The 18,438-nt window shown below is 39.4% G+C and overlaps 1 protein-coding gene across 3 annotated transcripts in view; it reads right to left on the bottom strand.

Moving 5' to 3' along the window:
* The window catches only part of NDRG3 (NDRG family member 3), a 73,436-nt gene that overhangs the window by 23,502 nt on the left and 31,496 nt on the right, over window positions 1-18,438 (bottom strand). For 2 of the 3 annotated variants that reach the window (XM_073880467.1, XM_025876684.2), the window contains exons 4-8: window positions 10,032-10,137; window positions 8,638-8,758; window positions 6,769-6,831; window positions 4,941-5,001; window positions 3,800-3,886 (exon numbers count right to left, since the gene is read on the bottom strand). In XM_073880467.1, the coding sequence (XP_073736568.1) occupies window positions 3,800-3,886; window positions 4,941-5,001; window positions 6,769-6,831; window positions 8,638-8,758; window positions 10,032-10,137 (438 nt within the window). Of the gene's footprint in view, window positions 1-3,799; window positions 3,887-4,940; window positions 5,002-6,768; window positions 6,832-8,637; window positions 8,759-10,031; window positions 10,138-13,690; window positions 13,900-18,438 lie in introns of those variants that run through there. The other variant, XM_073880468.1, reaches the window with a different exon arrangement.

Raw genomic sequence — 18,438 nt, 5'->3', positions numbered from 1 at the left:
TAACAAAATTGGGACATATATAGTTTTTTCTATTTTTTAAACATGAGAATTTTCTCATTTCTTTAAATAACCAAATAACAAATTTTTGGTTGCAGGGTATTCCACTCTATGGTTGTATCAAATTTTGTTGCTCTGTAGTATTGGCACCTACGCTGTTTCCATCTTTTAGCCCTAAAAACAAGGCTTTAATGAGTATTTTGGCTCTTTGACTTCCTAGCTGTGTAACCTTAAGCAAATGATTTAATTTCTCTGTGGGATAATAGTAATATTACTATATACTATTATTATTACTACTAATTAGTAATTACTAATAGTAATAGTATATAGTAATATTACTAATAGTAATAGTAATAATTTCACTAGGTTGTCCTGAGAATGAAAAGTTTGAACATACATAAAACATTTAGAAACAGTGCCTGGTACATAGCAAATGATGTGGAGAACAAAGGCAAAAGGAAAGGTAGATAAAACTCTAGCCCATTGACAGATATTTGGGACAGGTAGAGGGTGACATTCCTCCAGGAACTCCCAATTTTAATGTCAATACTTTGCTAGAGGAAAAAACCACCTTAGCTTGGCCTCGAGGATGCTTTAAGTCTTCTTTAACAAATGAAAATCCTTTTGGAAACTTCCTTCCACCCCTCCCAACTTAAACGTATATAATCAAGGGCTCCTCGTAATCCTAATACAGCTATCTGTGCCCCTGGGTCCTGTCGCTGTGCTTTAATAAAATGACCTTTTTGCACCAAAAACTTTTGTCTCAAGAATTTTTTTTTTTTAAGATTTTATTTATTTATTTGAGAGAGAAAGAATGAGAGACAGAGAGTATGAGAGGTAGGAGGGTCGGAGGGAGAAGCAGACTCCCTGCTGAGCAGGGAGCCTGATGTGGGACTTGATCCCGGGACTCCAGGATCATGACCTGAGCCAAAGGCAGTCGCTTAACCAACTGAGCCACTCAGGCGCCCTCAAGAATTCTTTCTTGACCATTCACTCTTGGACCCCCCCCAACAAATCACATCAGCAAATACTAGACAGGTATTAGATTCTTAAAATTATTATCCTTCTATTTAAATCTTTGTAAGTATCACTATTTATCCTTCAGGTAAGTTCCTAAATATCGAATTACTGAATCTCATGGCTGAATATCACTAAAGATTCTTGATACATATGACAAGCTGGGTAGTGGTATTTTGGAGACTATATCAGTGGTGTATTAGAATAAACACTTATGGCAACTTAAAAATACTTAGAAGTAGGTGTTTGTTTAAAAATGAGATTACTACATTAGGCATCTTTTAGCAGGTAATGAAAGCTTGGGTTATTCTCTGAAAAACTTTATAACATCACTGCTTTAATCTCAACCTCACAGTTTCAGATTAAAATAACATACAAATAACATTAGTATGTTAATACAGAAAAATGTTTCAAAAGTAATTCCTTTTCCAATCTAAAAACAGTGAATGACTTATTTAGCACAGGTCAGTTCAATGCAAAAGTTACATAATACTATGCTTTTACCCTTATTCCCTCTTTTCACTCTGGTTGTTGCTGGGATTGTTTATATTTGTAAAGTCATTACGATGAGGGAGCAAAAGGTAAACTGAGGGCAAAGCACAAGCTAACACTCTCCAGAGGTGGGATATGTGTGACATTCCTCAAGGAACTCATGGCTGCCTTAATGTTTTGCTAGAGCCTAAAAACCACCTTATCTTGACAATAGCCAGACCTCCAGGATCCTATACTCTTCTTTAACAACTCCTTTTAGAGACTTAGGTTATCTCTACCCTCCCCAGTCCCCAAACTTAAAAGTATATCATCAATAGCTCCTCAAAGTCCCAGTGTATCTTTCTGCCCATGGGTCCTGTCCCCTTGCTATAATAAATACACCTTTTTGTACAGTAAACATCTCAAGAATTCTTTCTTGACCGTTGGGCTCTACGATCCTCCATCAGTTAGAATATACTCCTGTAGTTTCCTATCTCCTTGAACAGACTGTAGATAACATTCTATCTAAATAGTAAATTCTATGTAGATAGCAAATATCTTCATTTTTCAGATAGCAAACATCTTCAATTCTACCCATCTTTTGGTGCAGTAGCACAAACAAGTTATTTGGGGTACAGTGAAGAGAGTGATTCATTCATTCATTTCATTGATTAAAAGAGTGAAAATGTGGGGTGCCTGGGTGGCTCCGTTGATTAAGCGTCTGCCTTCAGCTCAGGTCATGATCCCAGGGTCCTGGGATGGCGCCCCCCATCAGGCTCCCTGCTCGGCGGGGAGCCTGCTTCTCCCTCTCCCACTGCCTGCTGCTCCCCCTGCTTGTACTTTCTCTGTCAAATGAATATATAAAATCTTAAAAAAAAAAGGTGAAAATGCAAACCACAGATTGCCAGAAGATATTTACATGTACTCACCGAAGGATTTACATGCAAAATATGTAAAGAAGGCTTACAGATCAGTAAGAAGAAGACTAGCAATCCAATTAAGGAAAAAAAGGCAAAGGACCTGGATACTGAAATGGCCAGTAAGTTTCAAAAAAGGTGCTCAGACATCATGGGCCCTTACGGAAATACAAATTAAAACCAAGCATTATTTACCGATAAGTATCGTTTAAAATAAAAAAGATGGTATAATTAAAAATTAGGGGTTTTTTCCTTTTACCTTTTTTTTTTTTTTTTAAGTAGGCTCCATGCTGAGCTACTGAGATGGGCAATGCGAGACCAAGACCTAAGATGAGATCAAAAACCGACTAAGCCACCCGGGCACCCCCAAAAATTGTTTTTTAATAACTAAAGCTATTTTGGTGATGGGTACCATATAGAAATAAACAAATTATTACAAATAAAACTGCTCCTGTTTTACAAAAATTAAAATGATGGGTACCATATAGAAATAAACAAATTATTACAAATAAAACTGCTCCTGTTTTACAAAAATTAAAATGACTATCAAATGTTGGTGAGGATGTGGAACAGCTGGGACTTCCACACATCGCTGGTGTGTAAGCTGGCCCAACACTTTGGAACACTGTCTGTAGCTACCAAAGTGAAAAATACAACTGCCCTATGACCCAGCAATTCCACTTCTAGGTACAGAGCGAAGAGAAACAAATGTGTAGGTCTACTGAGAGACGTGTAAAAGAATGTGCACAGGAACTTTATTCATAACAAGCAAATAACAAAACAACTCATTTTGTCTATTCACACCATAGAATTAAAAACATGCTGAGGAGCACCCGGGTGGCTTAGTCAGTCGAGCGTCCGACTCTTAATTTTGGCTCAAGTCATGATCTTAGGGTTGTGAGATCGAGCCCCACATTGGGCTCTGTCCTGCGCGTGGAGTCTGCCTAAGATTCTCTCTCCCCTTCTCCCTCTGCCCCCCCCAAATAAATAAATAATAAAAAAATAAAAAGAACTACCACTACACCTAACATGAAGGTGGATCACTGACAACAATGGATGAAAGAAGCCAGATACAAAAGAATATATATTCTATCGTTCTAATTATATGAAGTTTAAGAATACAGAAAACCTATCTATGGTGACAGACATCAGAGTAACAGTTCTATCTGGGAAGGAGAGGAAGTATTAATTAAAGAAAAGGCCCAAGGGAATCCTCGGAGGTGGAAATATTCTATATATTGACTGACTGGCAATTACATACATAATTACATTCATCAAGCTGTATACTTAAAAGTTTTTGCCTTTAACTGGATATACTTCAATGCAAAAATAAAAATAAAAGTAGGACATTTTGAGAAGGGACCAAGATGAGCCAATGAATAACATTTGGTGCTTACTTTGGAAGCTGCCCAGTCAATCCAGCCTTTAGCACAAGGGTCAACATTAATGAGCACAAGGCCTTCCACGAGCTCTGGATGATTGAGCTGAAATAGGAGACAAAGACAACGTTTGAAAGTTCCACTCCCAGCATTCTTTTAAAAAAACTGGAGCATGGTTAATCACTCAGATTAATACCTCAGATCTGAAAGTAACACTTCAGAGAGGTGCTAGGAAGAATATTTGGAAAAATTGGTCTTTAAGACTGACTTAGCAACTGGAAAACCAGTTCCTTAAAGTGCTATCAAATTATCTTGCCTTGCAACGATCTGGGAGGAGACATGGTATTTATTTCTGCAGCAGAGGAAGGAACCTGGCTTCTCTGCAGTTTAGCTCATGGTGGGTCTTCCCTGCTGGGAAAGTACCCTTGTAAGTACGTGGCATAAGGGGCTGCTGAGGCTTAGACTAGTGAATTTCACACTCCTATGCCCTTGTCCCCAAAAGGAGCTTCTTAATATTTTTTTTCAGAAACCACTGAATGGGTGATACGACCCCACCCCAGAAGACTGTCTATCACTCAGGAGGCATCTGAAAAAATTTCTTAATTTCTAAATAGAAATCAATACAAACATTTCTATGTACACTCAAAACTCTCTAGTTTACTTTCCTTCCCTCTGATTAACTATACTCACTATAGAAAATCTGATAAATGGAAATTATAAAAATTAGGAAATAAAACCTCATATTAACTAACCACACAACATCAATCCCTGCTAATATTTTGGTATATTTCCTTCCAGTCCTTTCCTATGCCTATGACAAACTATGTGGATCTGTATTCTAATTTTTTTGTTTAACATTATAGTATACGTGAATCACATATCATTATAAGCTCTTCCTACAAAATTTTAATGGCTGCACAAAATTCCCTAAGTCCTCTCTAAGAATTACCTTTTATTGATGTACTGCCCTCATTTGTGATTTTTCAGGTACTATAAATACAAAACTGGGCTTTACATATAAACCTCTATCTGCTGTTCACAGAACTTCTAGAAAAACTTAAAATAAGACACATAGTGGTACCTTGTAACTAACAGAGAAGTAGAGCTGTGACCTAGGCAGTGCCTCAAGGGTATTGAGACTAATCTTCTATGTACTTACTGCAAATCTGCTGAGGATGTAAGCTCCAGCTCCAACTCCAATCCCAATGATGCTTTTCAGACTATGAAAGGGGATATAAACAAAACAGGTAAGGTTAACTCATTTGGAGGTGACATAGCATTATGGAAAAAATACAACTGGGTTCCCAAATCTGGCTCTGATGCTTACTGGATTCTGGAATTTGGTCAAGTTTCTCTAATTTTGAACCTCAGTTCCCGATCTACAAAAGGATACAACTACTTACTTCTAAGTTGATTTTTTTTTTTTTAAGATTTTATTTTATTTATTTGAGGGAGAGAGTCAGAGATAGCGACAGAGAGCATGTGTGGGGAGGAGAGGGAGAAACAGGCTCCCCACTGAGCAGGCAGCCCAACTTGGGGCTCGACCCCAGGACCCTGAGATCATGACCTGAGCCAAAGGCAGATGTTTAACTGACTGAGCCACACAGGCGCCCCTACTTTGAAGTTGATTTTAAGGATGAAATGAAATAGGACTAAAACCTGGGAGTCATTCTAACAGTTCCCTCTCCTAACACCTCCATGTCCAACCCAACAGCAAGTCCTATAGAGTCTACCTCCAAAATATTTCCTTCCTATCTCCATCTACTTCATTGCATTCTCCTGAAGGCATCTAGTTCCCAGGCTAGCATTACCTCTTGCCTGACCGCTGTAATAGTTTAAAGGTCTCCCTGCTTTTTCTCTTATACTCCTCTCCAACCCATTCTCTCCATAGCTAGAGTGATCCTTTTTAAGAATGTAAAGTTTAGGGCGCCTGGGTGGCGCAGTCAGTTAAGTGTCTGACTCTCGGTTCAGGCTCAGGTAGTAATCTCAGGGTCTTGGGATCGAGTCCTGCTTCTGGCTCCATGCTCTGCCAGGGAGTCTGCTTGTGGATTCTCTCTCCCTCTCCCTCTGCTCCCCCCAAAATAAATAAACAGATCTTTAAAAAAATAAAAAATAAACTAAAAAAGTAAACAGGCTTTACTGAAAGGCAACTTTTATACTCAGAGTGATAATTTTAAAAGACTAAATTAAAAAAAAAAGTAAAATTAATGCACATTTTTTTTTTTAAGATTTTATTTATTTATTTGACAGAGACACAATGAGAGAGGGAACACAAGCAGGAGGAGTGGGAGAGGGAGAAGCGAAGCAGGCTTCCCGCAGAGCAGGGAGCCCGATGCGGGGCTCGATCCCAAGACCCTGGGATCATGACCTGAGCCAAAGGCAGACGCTTAACGACTGAGCCACCCAGGCGCCCCAAAATTAATGCACATTCTTATCCAACCCATTTTTAAATTCTACACCTGAAACTAAAATAAATAAATAAGCAAATAAATAAATAAAAGACGAAACTGGATATCAATTCCCTGCTTAAAACCCTTCTATATATCTATATCTTTTGAATAAAATCTTAAATTCTTACCTGATCTGTGAGACTACGTAATCTGGTCCTTGCCTGTTTCTCAAATTTCACTCTGTGCCTTCCTCCTACTTGCTCATTTGGTCTAGGACTTCTGGAAATATTATTCCTTTTGTCTGGAACCATCTTGCCCTAGCTCTCTGTCTAGGTCTCAGCCTAGATGACAACTTCTTAGAGAGGCACTGCCCAGCTAGCCTTATAGCTGTGAACCTGACCCTTCTCTAACATCACCATCACTGACTTCTCTTATAGCACTTTAGTTGTGATTGTTTTCTTATTTGTTGTTAATTATTCCTCCAAGATGTAAGCTCCACGAGGATAGTGACTATTCCACAGTGACTATTCCGTTTGCTCACCAGCACAGCCCCTAGATCAAACAAATGGTAGAAAGTCAATAAAAGAATGAACCTACCTTAAGTGGGTAAGAACAGGAGGCAGCATTTCAGCCAACTCATCCATTGTGGGGTACTGGTACCTGAAATTCAGAAGGATATCTCCTGACTTAGAAAGCACCCACATTTCCCAGTCACAAGAATAGCTAGAAGAGTATGGGATTCTTAGATAAAAGCATTCTTTTACCAAAGGCTGAAAGGAGATAATGTGTGGAAATGACTGGGACAAGCTGTGCAACTTCCAATGCTAGGAGAAGAATCCACGTGTCTCCATATTCTAAAGGGCAGTTTCTGGGACCAGAGGAAGCCATTTGAAAAGAAAAGGTAATATGGCTCTTTCCCAGGGTATTTCCAAATCCCTAATAATCACTTTAAATGGGATTGAGGCTCTGTAAACTTCCAGCAGTAAGTCAACTGAAGAAGTGGCTCTCAGTCTGCGGCTTATATTCAGGCAGCTAAAGGCAAGAATAAACAAAGCCTTACTGGGCCTAGCCACCTAGTCACAGATCCTGGACTACTCATCATGAGTGCTGATCTGCTTTACTCAAGCATAAAATAACACAGTTACCTTATTGCTTTTGAATCTGGTGTATGATATGAACCATTGGATCCTAAGATGGTCAAGCAAGCCCAGGAACTGATTCAGACTAGGAATCCAAGAAAAGAAGGGGGCATCCACAGAGATTACAGAAGCAGAGATGGAAAGAGATCTTTTATTTTATTATGTTATGTTAGTCAACATACGAGACGGAAAGAGATCTTAAGACAATCTCCTATATATGAGGCAGGATTTACTCTGACAGGGGAGTCAGCCTGCCTCTGCTTGAAACATTTTTTAAGCAATGGAGTGCTCCTGAGCCATTTGTGCACAAAACAGAAAAAAGGAACTGAATCTAAATCTTGGTGGCTATACGCTGGTCACTGGCCAATTTGCATCTGAGAGACAGAACAGCCTGGACATAGTCAATAACATGGCTTCTGGAGCCAGACTGCCTAAGTTAAAAATTCCAGCTCTGCTACTTATTTGTTATGTCATCTTGGCCAAATGACTTAATCATCTCTGGGCCTCAGTTTCCTCACTTGTAAAATAGGAATTAATAGTAAACCTGTCCCATAAGTCTGTGAGGGTTAAATGACTTAATAAATGTGAAGCATTTAAAGCAGTGTGAGGAATGTTATTCAAGTCCCATGTAAGTGTTAGCTCTTATTCATCTGCAATGGTCTATTTCACAACAGTCACTGGCAGAGGCAGCTCTGGAGAGGAGCCAAGGGAAAGGGGGAAAAAAACCAGCATTCCACAGCTTGTGCTTACAATGTCCAGGGAAGAGTGAGGGAGACTGTGGCTCCACCATGCAAAGCAGGTTTAGGATGAGGCCAAGAGCTCCAAGTCCACTCAAAATGCATCTCTAGCTGACAGGGCAACTTCTCAGAATAAATGGTTACAAAATATTCAAATTCCTGTCACCAGATTGGGAGGTAAGGTTGGGGAGGTGCTCTCAGGAAGCTCAGAGGGATTGGAGTTTGGACCTAGGTAGTTGGAAGTTTCAGGGAGGGACACAGAAATGACAGATTTTAAAAAGATGATGAAGGAGACAGATAAAAGACAGTGAGAAGTGGGCGTTTCAGACACTTAAGCCTTGCAATTGCAGGGAGACAGAGTCCCGTCTATGGAGAACCATTCCTGGATATAGGAAAACATGCAGTTTTCCTCAACAGACTGTACATGTACATGAGAGTCCTCTCAGAGCAAGGAGAGAAATAGGGAGGATAGTTGGTTGATAGGTATAACCCCTAGACTATGCTAAAATCAATGCTACTTCTCCCACTGGAGCTCAATCATTTGCTCTTCTGAATGCATGCCTTCCAGAAGATCTTGCTAGTGGCCTTACCCTGTTGGGAAAGAGGGTGCACCTTCCTGCTGGCCTGGGGCATCCACGTGACAGACAGCAAAGTGCTGAGTGATCTCTTGCATATCTTCAAAGTTAAAGAATGCATTGAAACAGGATTTATCTGTAAGAGTAAAAATACTCCTAAGTCACAGGTTCTCTGTCTCTCCCCAATTTTCAACAGACTGTACATAAAAGTCCTCTCCATTTCTCTCCAGTTTTCCTTGACTCAATTAATTCATCCTTTTTCACTCCCTTTCCCCAGCTTTTAACTCCCTTTTAATCACTGTTCCACTAAAATGAGGTGTCTGAACAATGTGATTTAAGCTGCCCTAAAGGCTGAATACCAGACATCTCAATGACCTGAAAACAACAATGAATTTTCGATTCTACACAATGTCTACAAAATGGAAACCAATTCTGGTATTGCACGAAATAATCTTGCACTCATAATGCTATCATTTCTCATGTACCTTATTCCTCCATCTGACACAGAGATGCTGACTATATTCCAAGAACCTGGCGAGAATAAATAACCTGGGCTGCTTAGATTCACCATGTGAAGACTGTCTTTTGGCAAAATTGCTGGGGTGTAGAGAGGGGCTGCTGCTTCAATTTCTACCCTATTAGTGTAACTGCTTAAATCACTTATCATGCAAAAGAGGCTACAAAAGCTCCAGCACTAGACTGTAGCCTCAAATGTAGGCCAGCTTTGAAAGCTGGAGAAGCATGGGACAAAACACAAGTAAGACTCTTAGCCTGGGGCTAGGGCCAGAATCTTATACTACCATCTAGAAAAGTCCACTTAAAATCACTGATGACAGGCCAGAGCAAGAATACTTTTACTAATTCATTGAAGAGCTCACAACAAAGTTAACTCTGGAATTTCTAACTTGAAATATGAAAAATGAGTATGAAATGTGAAAAAATGAAATATGAAATATGAAAAAAACCAAAGAAGTATAGATTTAAACAAAATAAACAACCGATTTCAGTTCTACTCTTTTTTTTTTTAAAGAGACAAACTTTATTTTTTAAGTAATCTCTAATGTGAGGCTCAAACTCATGACCCCAAGATCAAGAGTTGCATGTTCTGCCGATCAGCCAGCCAGGTGCCCCTCAGTTCTGCTCTCTTAACCAGTTCATCCTTTAGCAGTTAAGACATGAGATGTAATGAGATATAATTCCAGTATCCCCCAAACATATTCTCCTGAACAGTTCCCAGACACCTTAATCCTGCCATTAACACGTGTAGCAATGAGGTGGGTCAGGGTAAGACAGAGAGGAAAAAACCTGTGCTGTTAGAATACTGGGATTTCTTCTTTTTAAAAATAAATACACAAAGATCATGTATTAAAATAAAAAGGGAAAGTATAAAATCAAAATCAAATACATACGATTGAGGCCAATGTCATGGTATGTCAGAATAACTGGTCTGTTTCCCTTTGGTAGGCCTCTGATGGTGACATGGACCACACCGTGAGTTGTTTCTATGTCATGTTCCTGTAACAAGAGAATGTATGGTCTCAGCAAAGGCAGAATGGACTTCCCAGGTGGCTTAAGTTCCATAATACCTAATTACTGCTATTTCCCACTTGCTGGGACGGGACACATCAGTGGACTGTAAGCCATACCAGAGAGATGTTATAGTATACAGAATATTCCCACTTTCTAATTCCTTCCAGATAAACAAACGAGGCAAAAAATGTACCTTCTCATCTGCAAAGTTCCTCTCTTAAGTGAGAGCAGTCAGGTATCTGTTAAGAATACACTTGCAAGTGGCTATGAAAACGAGAACAGTAAGCTGGGTAAGGAGCCGGGTAAGGAGCCAGGTAAGACTTGGGGCAAGAAAAGTTAAGGAAGCAGAAGATATGAAGGAGTTGCTAGGTTTCAGAGCCTCTAAACTAAATGTCCAGCAACTGATAAATTCAGTAGACATCTATGGGTGCCTCTGCCTAACATCTCTTCCCCTCTGACAGCTGCCCTCTTGTGTCATCCACACATTACAGGAGTGGCTCTTGGCTGCCATGTTTGTAGAAGTAACTTTATGGTCATGGCTTTTTGGAGACAGGCAGGTATCTGGTCCATGCTGAGCATGCATCCTTCCCTGAGAATCTGTAATTGGGACTAAGATTTTATCCTTGGCTTGGTTTTCTCTTGAAAAGAGAAGCAAACTTGGGAGCTTTTATTTATTTTATTTTTATTTTTAATTTTTAAGTACGCTCCACACTGGGTGTGGAGGCAGCTTGAACTCACAACCCTGAGATCAAGACCTGAGTTGAGATCAAGAGTTGGATGCTTAACCAACTGAGCCACCCAGGCACTCCACTTGGGAGCTTTTAGTAGATATTTCCACTGCTCCAATTCTTGGTTCTAGCTGTCTGTGGTTTTAATTTCTGAGACATTCCTGGACTGTGTCTGGTTTAAGTTAGCTTGGGTGGGCTTGTTCCCTGCACCCCCAAAGAACCCTAATCAAGGCAATGAGTAGTTTAAGATGTAGTCAGAACAGAACTCAGAAACTAAATAAAGTTGGAACAAGATGCAATTGGAGCTGCTGGTACCAACACTAAGAGTGACTGAGTAGGAAAAAAGGGAACTGTAGAAAAGTCACTGAGATTTATTCCAGTCTTCTTCGAAGTCTATTTTTCTCAAAAATAAAAAATTATCATGCCTAGCCTAGTCAATCTCTGCTGATGAAGTCCTGCCTATCTCAGAGAGTCTGATAGTAGTTAGGATAAGATTAATTCTTTCAATAAGAATCCCAACAAAGGCAAAGGGCTTCCAATTTAATTTCCTATCTAATAATGAACCTCATCAGAACTTTGGTTTCTTCTCTGATGTGGGGCACAAAATAATCATAGGCTAATTCAATATCAGTATATTTCAAATCATAGGCCCCAGGCTGGAGCATGTAATCTCTATCAAATCAAACCATCAGTGGCTATTTCTATGATTCTCTATTTCTGCTACCTTCTATTCAAGACTATACAAAAGGCTTGGAAAGGGGATATAAGAAATGAAGGAAAGAATCAGATACTTTGAACTGGCTATGAAATAAAGTATAGTGTTTGGATGGGAGGAATATAAAGAAATAAATTCCAGTTACGGTACAAGCATTTCTCTTGTAGTACTAGCAGACTTACCAAGGAACACCCCTGCCCCTCCCACTAGCAGGTTCCTTCATTAAACAACTATTTATTGAATCCCTACTACCAGACCCTGGATTGAGGTCTGGGGATAAAACAGTGAACAGGAGAGTTGTGATCCCTGTTCTCACAGAGATCATGTTCTAGACAGGATGGCAGGCAATGAACACACAAATCAACCAATCCATAATAATACCATGTGGTAAGTGCTATGAAAGAAATAGGGAACTGTGATAGAAAATTGAGGAGAAAGACATTAACTCTATTAGTAGTCAGGAAAGTGCAAATTAAATTTAATGAGATGCCATTTCACATACGTCAGAATGGCAAAACTTTTAAAGTCAGATAACACCAAGTGTTGACCGATACACAGAGAAGTAAGAACTCTCATACACTGTTGGCAGGCATGCAAACTGGAGCAATTACTCTGGAGAATAATTCTGTAATATCTAGTAAAGTTAAGAGGTGTCTACCCTATAGCAGTTTTACTTTGATAAAACTATCAAAGATAGTTAAACTTTATCAAAGATAAAGCTAAAGATATTCTCAAACATGGTCATACACACAAAAAGATATACACAAAAGGGTACATTGCAGCCTTATTTATAATGTCAAAAAAATTGGAAATACCCTAAATATTCATCAGTTGAAAAACTGATAAATTATGACATATTCATATGATATACAGATTAAAATCAATGAACTAGAAGCATTAATACATAGAAAATCTTGAAAACATAACGCTAAGTAGAAATACAGAAAGGTATGTATATACCACTTAATGCAGATTATTTATTTATTTATTTATTTTTAAAGATTTTAGTTATTTATTTGACAGAGAGAGACAGGAAGAGAAGGAACTCAAGAAGGGGAATGAAAGTGGGAGAAGCAGGCTTCCTGCAGAGAGCCTGATTTGGGGGGGGCGGCACTCAATCCCAGGACCCTGGGATCATGACCTGAGCCAAAGGCAGATGCTTAATGACTGAGCCACCCAGGCGCCCCAATGCAGATTTTTAAAAAAGCAACACTATATAATATAGATTGTATGTTTACATACATAGATTTAAAGTATAAAAACTTGGAGAAGGAATGTACCCTAACTCTGAGATTTTGTTTCCTTTTGGGAGGTGACAGATTCAGAAAGGGAACTCAAGGAGGCTTTGATCTCTCTCATGTTTTATCACCATCCCCCCCCTTCCTCCATGTTTCACTTCTTGAGAGAGAAAAGGAATAAAGAGGGAGAAGCTGGCTTCTGCCAGATGGGTGACACTGCAAGAGAACCCAAGTTGAAGAGAATGTACAACAATGTGTCAGCTTCACAATCAGGTTGCCGAAGCCTTCATTCTGTCATATACAAACCTTCAGCAGAATTTTACTAAAATACTCCAGCTTGGCCTTAGCTCTGCTGCTGAGGATGGAGGGGGAAATAGAGTTAACGCTTGGCCCTAAGGCTAGCAGGACCTCCCAAGGCCAGGTAATTTATGAAGAGAGCATGTAGAGGGGGTGGATGGGGTGGGGGGTAGTTAGCTGTCAGGGAAGTTCAGGAGAAGGGCGATATAACAAATGGGGTTAAAAAAAACAACACTATAAGTAGATGAGGGAACAAGGCAAAGTAACTACTCTGTCATCATCTCATAATCTGGAGAAATTCATAGTTAAAACTGGATCCCTATAAGATTTCAACCTTTTTAGGGAGATCTCAGCCCCTACCTCCCACTATAAGCCCTCAAATTGTATAACGACCAAAGTATTCATGGGCCAAGAGTCCTGGGCCCTCTTTGTCAATCTGGTTGCCCTATTTGGAGCAACACTTGTTTGTCAGTCTCATATAGTTTCTCTTCATTTTCAAAGTATGTGAATGTAAATGTTCTTAGTAGAATAAAAAATATGAAAAGAAAGGAGACACTCACCTCCACGTGGACTCGTAAATATATCCTTTGTGACCCTGTGTTTGAATAGCTGGAACAACTCTCCATCTGGAGATGAGTGTGCAGAGACCCTGGCTATGGTCAGGCTATTGCAGGGGTGATGCTGCTGCCACCTTTCTGCTTTAGTGAATGATATTTTGTTTCACAGGCTGTTTTTCCAATTACTTCACCCTTCACCCCAGCATTCTAGAGTGTGTGACTACACAATGAGAGCCTGTGCTCAAAATCCCATGTAGTGTCTAACAACAGGCTCTAGTCACAGATCTTTCCCAGCACTCTGATTATTTACATCTCCAAGGCTACATACTTCTTGAACATGATCTCTTTATCCTCGGGCTATAAAATGACCTGAAATCATATTGGTCCCCTGTTCATCCTGGACTGCCTCTCCCTCTTAATCAAAGATGTAACTTTCAATCAGAAAGCCTTTTAAAGAGTTTAAGAGTTTATGGGGATGTGTGGGTGTGTGGGGGATGGGTTAAAAAGGTGATGGGGATTAAGTCACAGGTTACTATAACGCTAAGTAGAAATGCAGAAAGGTAATGCACTTGTAATGAGCACCCAGTGATGTATGGAATTGCTGAATCACTTTATTGTACACCTGAAACTAATATAACACTGTGTTAACTGGAGTTAAAAACCTAAAAAAAAAAAAAAGAACTTAAGAGTTTAGGATATTGCCATTATTTTTTTAAAAGATTTATTTATTTGAGAGAAGGGGGGGGAGGGACAGAGGGAGAGGCACACATAGAATCTTGAGCCGACTCTGCGCTGAGCGCCCGGCCTGACTCGCCCGATCTCACTACCCTGAGATCACGACCTGAGACAAAACCAAGAGTTGGGTGTTTGAGTGACTATTTATTTTATAATAAATTTTCATCTTTTTTTCTGAGTCCTCTTCCCTCAGCTAAATGTGCTGTTACCAGAATTACACAACCTGATTTGTCTTATCTCTCTGAACTCAGTTAATTTTTTATTACTTCATGCCCCGGTCAGTCTGACATAGTTCTATAACAACATATTTGAAAATGTTAACATTTTTGTTAGCATGAAATTTTATTCTGTTACTAATAAGCAGACTACTTGTAAGCCTTGGGTACAGTTTTTATTATACAGGAATTTTTGATATAATACCTCTACTACCTTACCTCCGTGTAGTGGTATAAGGTTCATTTGCATAATCTTATTTACTCCCATAGTAAACGAATCTGCCTCCAGGATTACTCAGCTTTCTGCCTATCAACAGATCATCTTTTCCTTTTTAAAGTTCCATGACACCTTTCCCTGACTCTAGGTTCAGCTCTCTCCCTCCTACCTCTTAACCTTTCAGCCTAGTTCAGTCAACACTCTTGCAGACTGTTTCTACTGTTAACTTTTCAAACACCCACAAATCTCGGACTTCTCACAAATCATGCTCTGAATCTGAAAGCCTCTTTTACAATGTGTCAGCACATATCTTTTCTTCCTTCAAAGCCAACTCCAATATCTTCCTCACATAGTCTTAGTTAACAATGAGAAGAAAAAGAGTGAATGGTTATTTAACCCACTTGCAACAGTCCAGAACTCTCTTAAGTAGGAAAGCCCAGGTAGGAGGGGGTCCAGGTCTGGCCAATTCAAACACCCTACCCTCTGGCCACAGTGAGTGGTCCAAAAATGTACACATGACCCATACTAAGCCAACAAGAATCCACCCCTGGACTTTTCCCTAGAGTTACAGGTAAAGATCTTCTCCTAAGTAATGAGGCTGCTAAACTGAAGAATGTGGGTTTGGGGAAGTTGCCAGCCATTGTGCCCGTGACATGACAGAGCTCGTCAGGGAAATAAAATCTTCTAGTGACAGGGGGAAAGGGAAATGAGAATGGGGTGCTGATAAAAAGGACCTCTGTTTTTCCTGTAAGATTCTTTTTCCCCCCAATGAGAATAAAGTCACCTGTATCCTTATAACTTACTTAAATCCACCTCCCCCTTGCCCATGCCCACAATGAAATCAAACCAAAAAAGGTGGGGCATCTCAAGGGGAGGAAATGTGAACAAAGGCCACCAGAAAGGAAAAGCACAAGGCAGAAGTGGAGTAGGCCAGCTATAATTCTAGCTTTCCTGAGGGTGAGGAGTGTATATAAACATATATATAAAGGAAGCAGTGGGGCCACATTCACATCCTTCAAGACCAGGGAAGAACACGGAGCTGGTCAAACTTTCTAACAAGAACATAGCAGCCAACTGAATCCCAGCTCTCTCCAAACACCTCTTTTCTGTGGAAAGAACATTCAGGATACTCATTTCCCGTAATTCTTATTTTGTAACAATGCCCATTCAACAAGTGATCTGCAGGAGATTAAAGCTGTTTAATGATTAATGCAATGCAGTGTCAATTAGATGGACGTTCCTGAGGTCTTTTTATCTGTTGTAACTTTTGCTTTTCATGACATCAGGTATGTTGCCCAGTAAATTGTAGTAGTGGTACCAGGAATAAAAACTTAAGGAACTTTTAACTTTTCAAAAGGAAAGAGTTCAAAGCTGTTTAAACCCTTTTAGAAGAGGCAGTCACATATATACATTTGAAATGCAGTACTAAATACCAATCCTCACAGTTGGGTCCTATAAATCAGTCCTCTAAACAGCTACTGCAATTAAACAGCTAGCATGAAATTACTCAGCTCTTGGCCATGCCTGGATTATTCTAGTTGCAAGAACTCCATTCTTATGAGTTTACTATATTATTAGCCTCTTCTACAAGAATGATATATCCTGGCAGACAGCAGCTTTCACTCTCCATTAATATTTATTGAGTACCCCTCTGGTAGAAGTGGAAGACAATTTGATAAGATATGCCAAGAGCCCTAAATATGCTCATTCCAAGAATCCACCTAAGGAAATATTCTGAAGTGTGGACAAAATTTATGCATGACAATGTTCAGTGAACTGAACATATTATAAGTGATCTAATTTCCAAAAATAATGAAATAGTTAGGTTATGGTATAGCCAAATGAGGAAATAATAGGCATCCATCAGAAATTTTGTTTATGAGTGTTTTAAAATGATATAGAAAAAAATGATATAGAAATGAGATTGTGTTCTAATATTATGTGAGAAAAGGGGACACAAGGGTACATCCAGCTTGACAACCATATAAACTTAAAAATCACTTTTATAAAAATTATATATATATATATATATACACACACACATAAATCTACCTAGCACTAAACATTAATATAGTTGTCCCTGGATTATAGGATTATGAGTTTTTTTCCTAGTTCTTTATAATTCAATGTGTTTTCCAAATATTCAACTATGAGCATGTACTCTTTCAATAACCAGAACATAAAAGTAAAAACTGGAAATATAATAAAATATGGTTATCGCTAGGTAGGATGACAGGCAACCTGTATTTTTATACTTTTCTGAATTTTCTAAATTTGTTTCTGATGATATATAAGTGTTTTTTTTATTTTTTAAGATTTTATTTTTAAGTAATCTTTACACCCAAGGTGGGGCTTGAACTCACAACCCCAAGATCAAGAGTCACATGCTCTCCCGACTGAGCCAGGCAGGTGCCCCAAGATAAGTGTTATTTTTGAAAGCAATATATCATATATACTGCTGTAGCATCTATCTCAGCTCTAATTCTAAACCTTTAAACAGTCTCACAAGGAGAGGAGAATTAAGCAGCACTGACGTAGATAAATGGACAATAAACTTGCTGATCCATTGTTTCAACTGGCAGCAGGCTCTTTTCTCCCTTCTCATCAATCCTAAGCATGTCACCTCTAACCACCCCTTCCCACATCATCTTACATCCAAATATAACTGCCATTTGCCTCAGGGGAGCTAAATATCAATGAAGTCACTTAGGATGATCAAAGAACCAAGAGAAATGGTAAGCCATTTTTTTTTTTTTAAGTAAGCGCTAGGCCCAACGTAGAGCTTGAACTCAAACCTTGAGATCAAGAGTCACATGCTCTACCGACTGAGCCAGCAAGTGCCCTGAGAAATGGTAAACTTCTGATTACAGTTTCAATTATGGGGGGGGGGGCGGAAAGCATGTAGTTGACTGGTAAAGAAAACAGAGGGAAAGGTGGTTTGGACTGAAGCTGTGAGCTTGGTTGATGACTTTAAGATAACTTCCCAGGGACATCATCAAATATGCCTTAAAGATTTTTCTGAGGCAGACAGAAATCAGAAGGAAGCCCTGATTAAATGGCTTCAGGTAATATGGTGCCACAGTTATGCTAATGGTCAACACCAATGCTGATGCTTTTCCATTTAGTGACAATGCTGGCTTTGGATCTGGTCTGTTTTGTCTCCTAAGAATGCCCAATAGTTTCTGGGACGCCTTCGGGCAAACCAGGCCACTCTAGACTTCTCACACCACACTTCCTAGCTCTTGGGCCTTCTATCAACCTGTTGCTAGACTCCTGACCCAGGGGTCTCAGTCTCCAGAACACCACATAAGCCTTTAACAAAGAGACAGACAAGAACGGTGGTAGAAGAGCATTTGTAGGTGCCGAGAGGAGAGAAAAAGAAGGGCCTATGTTTTTTTCTTCTTTAGAGCACAAAGCGCCTGTACATTTAAAACCAGTGACAGACATGTGACAGACAGTGACAAACAGTCACCACTGTTCTATTTGTATCAGGATTGAACTAAAACTTAGATTTCACAAGGCCAGAACATGTTACTATATTAAGGCTTCACCAAAAATACCAAGTTTTTGTCAGATTGTTTTTT

The sequence above is a fragment of the Callorhinus ursinus genome, unplaced genomic scaffold (assembly GCF_003265705.2).
Source record: "Callorhinus ursinus isolate GAN/ISIS: 27379988/994484 unplaced genomic scaffold, GSC_fseal_2.0 scaffold38, whole genome shotgun sequence".
NCBI classification, from domain to species: domain Eukaryota; kingdom Metazoa; phylum Chordata; class Mammalia; order Carnivora; family Otariidae; genus Callorhinus; species Callorhinus ursinus.
Note: the sequence above shows the minus strand (reverse complement) of the source record. Positions and strands in the feature narration are given on the sequence as shown.